At 47.2% G+C, this 7465-nt stretch overlaps 1 protein-coding gene across 1 annotated transcript; it reads right to left on the bottom strand.

Moving 5' to 3' along the window:
* Positions 1-1018: 1018 nt before the first annotated feature.
* On the bottom strand, positions 1019-2636 carry LOC100191336 (CF9). The gene has a single exon (NM_001136770.2). It carries the CDS (start codon positions 2564-2566, stop codon positions 1439-1441), a length of 1128 nt encoding a protein of 375 aa, NP_001130242.1. The 5' UTR covers positions 2567-2636; the 3' UTR covers positions 1019-1438.
* Positions 2637-7465: the final 4829 nt, after the last annotated feature.

The following is a 7465-nucleotide window of genomic DNA, read 5'->3' as shown; positions in this document are numbered from 1 at the left end:
AGTGCCAGTCGATAAGTCAATGTCAATGCTGGAGGCCTAAAGTTTCTGATTAGAATAGGGCCCCATTGGCTTTTTGGAGGCCCATTTCCAAGCACACCGTAAAAAAAGTTTCTGACCAGAACAGGGCCCCATTGCCTTTGTGGAGGCCCATTTCCAAGCATGCCCTACAAATATCTGCAATGGATGGACTGGAAATAAGGCTGGCCCGAGGCTGCTTTTGCCTTGGCCCCTCCACAAAAACCACCGTATCTATTTGGCCCATCCGCGCATATGTAGTTGTCTAGTGGACCCAAAGATCCAAGCACCACCACCACGAATAGCAGGAGGAAGGAAAGCAGATGGCTTATGGGTAGCCAGGTAAAGATGCACAGTGAAACAGAAACATGTAAGCAAGCTACTGGCATTCAAAATCCAAGTGACTTGCCAAGACAGATGAGCTCAGATCGAATTATATATTGTCAGATCAAATCATAAATATGACGCTAGTTTAGTTGCTACATTTATTTAGATTTTGCGGAAAACAGAACAGGAAGTGCTCTGGCGATGTATGGAGCATGAACAGTTGCAGAAGACATGTGGATCTACCAACAGACCGTGAACTCCTTGTCAATACGAAGAGAAAATGGCAGCTTATGTTTACTTATATAAGCAAATGAGACTATGAGAGGCACCAACAAACCAAAGTAAGTCTGAATGTTGCTCAAGTGAGTGACACTATCTGCAATACACAAGTAGAGCAACTGACAATAGATTCACCAACAATTCACCGCCTCACCGGAGTCTAGATCGGTATATCCACCATATAAATGATGCCTTAGGTGACTAGGATTTCTGAATGTTGCAAAATCAAGATCAAGAGAAGTAACAAGTAAAGAAAGGACCAGTGCGCCTGCTTCACTTATAAAGACAAAAGAAAGGGATGAAAATGTCAACCTGGTATGACTAGGATTTGTGAATATTTCAAAATTCAAGATCAAGATTCAAGATAATAAGATATCGTTTCATCGACCAACACAATACTTAAACCCCAAGCGAGTAAATAACTCGTATCATTGAAAACAAACTTGAGATCTTACATAATTCAATAATGGCGTGAAAAGGCAAGCTTTTTACATCATTGGTGACAAGATACAAAAGCACATAATTTAGTGGTCCAACTTGACCCCCCACAATATTAGTAATGCTATACTTGTTTTTTTTAAAAAAAAAGGCTTCAATAACAGCAGGCATCTAAATGCCAATTAATCCCAGGCAGTACTACAGATCAACATCTCGCTCACTAAAGTCGTGCAGACCAATCTCAAGTATACATGCATAACAGACTTATGCTGCATAATTGATCTTCTTTCCACTCTTTTCTGATTTACAGTTTAAGTATGGTTCCTACAGTTTTATACAAACAATGTGCAAAAATAGGAAAGGCAAACGATTACGCTCTTTAAGCTGCTACCAAGAGCCTAGTCCCATTCAACACATGCAAGCACAATGTAATGCAGATCGTAGCGATAACCATTGACTTATCGCTCATATACCTCACGACACGCAGCCCACTGTCAACCATAGAGTCACCACCCTTCCTTGCCCCATCTTGTAGCTTCCAAAGAACAAACTCCAGAAATGACCTCACCGTCTCAAATGTGACCCTCCCTGTAACATCAAGCACAAACTTCCTGTTGCTAGGAACTGCCAATGTGCTCGACACCCTCTCCACCCAACCTTCCCCAACTCCATTGCCATTGCCACTGCCACTACAACTATCATTTGCATCCAAGTTGTCATTAGTATTGTACAGGGCATGGTGAGTGGTCTTCACCAAAGTCTCAACCGCACTATTGCACACTGAAACAAGCAATTCCTTGACCTTGGCATCATGTTTCGGATTGGTGAGCCCTTCGAAGATCTGTTCGTAGGTGTTGATGTGGATGGTCTTGTCAATGAACTCCCTAACCGCGGTGCCCACGAAGACCTCAACCCAGGTGCTTATCGCCTTCCGGCACTTTCCAGTCGCGACCACGTTGACCCACACCGTCGGGGAGGAGGACGCCTCCCCCTGAGGTGAAGGAGCGGAGTAATAGGCGAGCACGAGATGGCGAGCGAAGCTTCCGGCAACCGCGGACGCGAGACGCTCGCCTGAATCAGAGAAGAGCTTGTCTACGAAACGATCGGAGAGGGCCACGGTACCGCCGGATCCGGGCCCGGAGCTAGAGGATCCCGCCCCGCGGAACATCCCGGAGGTTACTGCCTCGGATAGGGTGGAGACGGTGGCGGAGACCTCGGGGGAGGCAGCGAGCTTGGCCAGCTGCTTGACGCTGCGGGGGACCTCGTCCGCGTCGGACCGGACGAAGTCGGCGAGATCGGAGACCACCAGGGCCGCCGCGTCGGCGGACGACGTGGCGGCGTCGGCGATGGCCGCGACGGCGGCGGCAAGGCGCACGAGGCGGTGGCGGCGCTCCGCGACGACCGGATGGTGGTAGATCTTGTACGCGCCGACAGCCGCCGCTGCACCGGCCGCGGTGAGGAGGATCCAGCGGCGGCGGCGGCGGGAGAAGAGGACGAGGCGGTCCATCCTTGGGCGTCCCGGTCTCCGATGCCCGGGGAATAGGGTAGATGGCGATTGGCGAGGCCACGTGGGAGGTGGGACGGTGGCGCGGTGCGGCGGGTTTTTTTATGGGAGCGCGCTGGGGCCCGCGGCGGTTGTGCTCCGCGCCGTGTGAACTGTGAAGCCGTGTGCCCGTGTCCGAAAAATCCAGGACTCATCGTATCGTATCGTGTGCCACGTTTTGCGGATAAAAATGTTTAAATAGTACTCCCAACCTTCTATAATATTAGTCATTTTTTACTTTCCAAGGAGTCAACCATTTTTTGTTTTAACAAATTTATATAAGAGAATATTAATATTTATAGTACATAATTAATATCATTAGCTAGATCTTTAAATCTATATTTTAGTAAAATTATTCAAAGACACAAATGTTACTAATATCTCTACTACTATTAAGGCTGCAAGAGTAGTCGGCCATTCCCGTGTTCTGCCACCATTCCTATTCTGCCATTCTGTTCTGCCACCGTTCCTATTCACATGTCTGTCATTCTCATTCTTTATTCTGTCTTTCATATTCCCTCCTCCCGCAAAGCTCATTCCTATTCTCATTCCCCCGTACAGCTCACGTCTAGCTAAAATTAAAAAAACACATGTCCTCAAGGGGATTTGAACATGTGACCTCTTAAGCAAAGGCCAAGAGTAGCTACCACTACACCACATATGTGTTTATATCTACATCTATGATAGGAAACACATCTACTACATATCTCACCAAGCTCACTTGCTATCATTGCACAATGCGTAGTAGTAGATAAGTATCGCCGAGATTCTTGAATTAGATTTTTGGATGGAGGTAATATTATTTAAAGAAGAGCTTTGCATGCAATTTCTTTTGTTTGAATAATGTATTATACTTAAATTCATTTTTTTGCATGTGTGACATTTTTCTCCGTAATATTTTTCCATAGATCAGACTTCTGTGTCATTTTCATAAACCAACGTCAAGCATGAATCCATGTTTCTTACTTGAAACCCCGAACAAACACCATGAGCAGGAGGCACTCACGTTGGCGTCGCTCATCGATGACGAGAAGAAGCTTGGCGACTGTCAGTTCGACCTCTAGAAGCAGTCCTACGAGGTCGCATGCGCCGTTGTGTACGACAAGCTCCCGCGAAGCCACCACTTGGACGCGGTCCAGAGCAGCTGCACCGCGCTGTCCATCGTTAAGCAGGGAGGCCTCATGGTTGTCGCCAACATCGACGACTCTCGGGTTGTTCTGGACACCGCATCCGACGACGACGCCATCACGTCGTCTAGCTCATCGTCCACCTGAAGCCCAACCTACCACGTAAGTCGCTACTGACCGGACATGAATTCTTGTGCGCTGGGAGGATGGACGTTGCTGACGTTGTGTGAGTGTCCTCGAACATGATGTATGTAGTGGAGTAGCACATCTGAGAGCACCTAGAGGGGGGGTGAATTGGTGATCCTGCGAAACTTAAACTTATAGCCACAAAAACTTGTTAAGTGTTAGCACAATAATCGCCAAGTGGCTAGAGAGGAGTCTCAACAAAACACAATACCACAAGAGATCAATCACAGAGATGACACAGTGGTTTATCCCGTGGTTCGGCCAAGACCAACGCTTGCCTACTCCACGTTGTGGCATCCCAACGGACGAGGGTTGCAATCAACCCCTCTCAAGCGGTCCAAAGACCAACTTGAATACCACGGTGTTTTGCTTTGCTTATCTTTATCCCACTTGCGAGGAATCTCCACAAATTGGAGTCTCTCGCCCTTACACTTAAAGTTCACAAAGAAGCACGGAGTAAGGGAGGGAAGCAACACACACAAATCCACAGCAAAATGCGCACACACACGGCCAAGAATTGAGCTCAAAAGACTATCTCAAAGTTCTCACTAGAACGGAGCTCGAATCACTGAGAATGACAAACGAATGCGCAAAGACTGAGTGTGGATGATCAAGAATGCTCTAAAGTTGCTTGGTGTTGTCCTCCATGCGCCTAGGGGTCCCTTTTATAGCCCCAAGGCAGCTAGGAGCCGTTGAGAGCAAATCTGGAAGGCCAATCTTGCCTTCTGTCGTCGGGTGCACCGGACAGTCCGGTGCACACCGGACACTGTCTGGTGCCCGATTTCCTTCCTAAAATGGCGCGGCCGACCGTTGCAGATCTGGGAGCCGTTGGCGCACCGGACATATCCGGTGCACACCGGACAGTCCGGTGCCCCCTTCCGACCGTTGGCCCGGCCACGTGTCGCGCGCAGATTCCGCGACCGACCGTTGGCCCGGCCGACCGTTGGCTCACCGGACAGTCCGGTGAATTTTAGCCGTACGCCGTCGGCGAATTCTCGAGAGCGGCCACTTCACGCCGAGTCAGCCTGGCGCACCGGACACTGTCCGGTGTGCCAGACTGAGCTGAGTCTTGGCTGTACACAGCCAAGCCTTTTTCACCTTTTTTCTTTTCTTCTTCTTTCTGTTTCTAACACTTAGACAAGTATATTAGTACACAAAACCAATGTACTAAGGCTTAGAAACATACCTTTACTCTTGATTTGCACTTTGTCCATCCATGAGCATAAATTCACATTTAAGCACTTGTGTTGGCACTCAATCACCAAAATACTTAGAAATGGCCCAAGGGCACATTTCCCTTTCAATCTCCCCCTTTTTGGTGATTTATGCCAACACAACATAAAGCAACTAGAACAAGTGCAATATCACTTCAAATAAACTCAAATTTATTTTGATTCAATTTTGGCATATATGGATCATCCTTTGCCACCACTTGGTTTGTTTTTGCAAATCAACTTCAAATCTCTATCTCTAAGTCAAACACACATGTTGAAGCATAAAGAGAGTCATTCCAAAAGAGATTGATCAAAGATTTCAAAAACTCCCCCTATTTCCCATAATCAACACTTCTCCCCACAAGAGGCCAACTTTTGACAAGAGAGATAACAAAAGAGTTTTGACAAAACAAAAACACTATTCTACTATTTTCAAAATCTCTCAAGTGGTAGCTGATCCATTTATCACTTTGGCCTTCATTTTCTCCCCCTTTGGCATCAAGCACCAAAACGGGATCAATCTTGGCCTAGAACCCCATTGCCTCACCAAAATCTTCAATAAGAATACAAAGGCAATAAGAGTACATGAGATGAACTTGGAATAAGTTACCCTCTCATCGGAGTGCAGTGGAAGTCTTTCATGGTCCAAGTCCACCTTTTCCCTTTCAATCCTCCTTTGAGACTAAAACAAGCAAACTCAAGCACATGGTTAGTCTCAAAGGGTCAAGTTGTAACACATCTCCCCCTAAACATGTGCATCACTTTGCAACGGACTTGTGAGGTCCAGGGAGTGTTTGTACAACTTGAGCACCATTAAGCAACAAAATGCAGAGGGAACATGATCAAAAGGCATAAACACATGTATGCTACAAATCAATCCAAGTTCCGCGAATCTAGGACATTTAGCTCACTACGCAACTTGCAAAAGGTCTTCTCATCTAGAGGCTTGGTAAAGATATCGGCTAGCTGGTTCTCGGTGCTAACATGAAACACTTCGATATCTCCCTTTTGCTGGTGGTCTCTCAAAAAGTGATGTCGGATGTCAATGTGCTTTGTGCGGCTGTGTTCAACAGGATTTTCCGCCATGCGGATAGCACTCTCATTATCACATAGGAGTGGGACTTTGCTCAGATTGTAGCCAAAGTCCCGGAGGGTTTGCCTCATCCAAAGTAGTTGCGCGCAACACTGTCCTGCGGCAACATACTCGGCCTCAGCGGTGGATAGGGCAACGGAAGTTTGTTTCTTAGAGTTCCACGACACCAGGGACCTTCCTAAGAATTGGCACGTCCCCGATGTACTCTTCCTATCGACCTTACATCCAGCATAGTCGGAGTCTGAGTATCCAACCAAGTCAAAGGTAGACCCCTTTGGATACCAGAGCCCGAGGCAAGGCGTAGCAACCAAATATCTAAGAATTCGCTTCACCGCCACTAAGTGACACTCCTTAGGATCGGATTGAAATCTAGCACACATGCATACGCTAAGCATAATATCCGGTCTACTAGCACATAAATAAAGTAAAGACCCTATCATTGACCGGTATGCTTTTTGATCAGCGGACTTACCTCCTTTGTTGAGATCGGTGTGTCCGTCGGTTCCCATCGGAGTTTTTGCGGGCTTGGCGTCCTTCATCCCAAACCGCTTTAGCAGATCTTGTGTGTACTTCGTTTGGGAGATGAAGGTGCCGTCCTTGAGTTGCTTCACTTGGAACCCAAGGAAGTAGTTCAACTCGCCCATCATCGACATCTCGAATTTCTGCGTCATTACCCTGCTAAACTCTTCACAAGACTTTTGGTTAGTAGAACCAAATATTATGTCATCGACATAAATTTGGCACACAAACAAATCACCATCACATGTCTTTGTAAAAAGAGTTGGATCAGCTTTCCCAACCTTGAAAGCATTAGTAATTAAAAAGTCTCTAAGGCATTCATACCATGCTCTTGGGGCTTGCTTAAGTCCATAGAGCGCCTTAGAGAGCTTACACACGTGGTCGGGGTACCGTTCATCCTCGAAGCCAGGGGGTTGCTCTACGTACACCTCCTCCTTGATTGGCCCGTTGAGGAAAGCGCTCTTCACATCCATTTGGAACAACCTGAAAGAATGGTGAGCGGCATATGCTAGCAAGATACGAATTGATTCTAGCCTAGCCACAGGAGCAAAAGTCTCCTCAAAGTCCAAACCTGCGACTTGGGCATAACCTTTTGCCACAAGTCGAGCCTTGTTCCTCGTCACCACCCCGTGCTCGTCCTGTTTGTTGCGGAACACCCACTTGGTTCCCACAACATTTTGCTTGGGGCGAGGCACCAGTGTCCAAACTTCATTGCGCTTGAAGT

Source organism: Zea mays, chromosome 1 (assembly GCF_902167145.1).
Source record: "Zea mays cultivar B73 chromosome 1, Zm-B73-REFERENCE-NAM-5.0, whole genome shotgun sequence".
Classification (NCBI taxonomy): Eukaryota; Viridiplantae; Streptophyta; class Magnoliopsida; order Poales; family Poaceae; genus Zea; species Zea mays.
The sequence above is the reverse complement of the archived record's forward strand: the minus strand, read 5'-3'. Positions and strand labels throughout refer to the sequence as shown.

Excerpts from the sequence above, each read along its gene's own strand:
- LOC100191336 (NM_001136770.2), bottom strand. The coding sequence starts at position 2,566 with ATGGACCGCCTCGTCCTCTTCTCCCGCCGCCGCCGCCGCTGGATCCTC.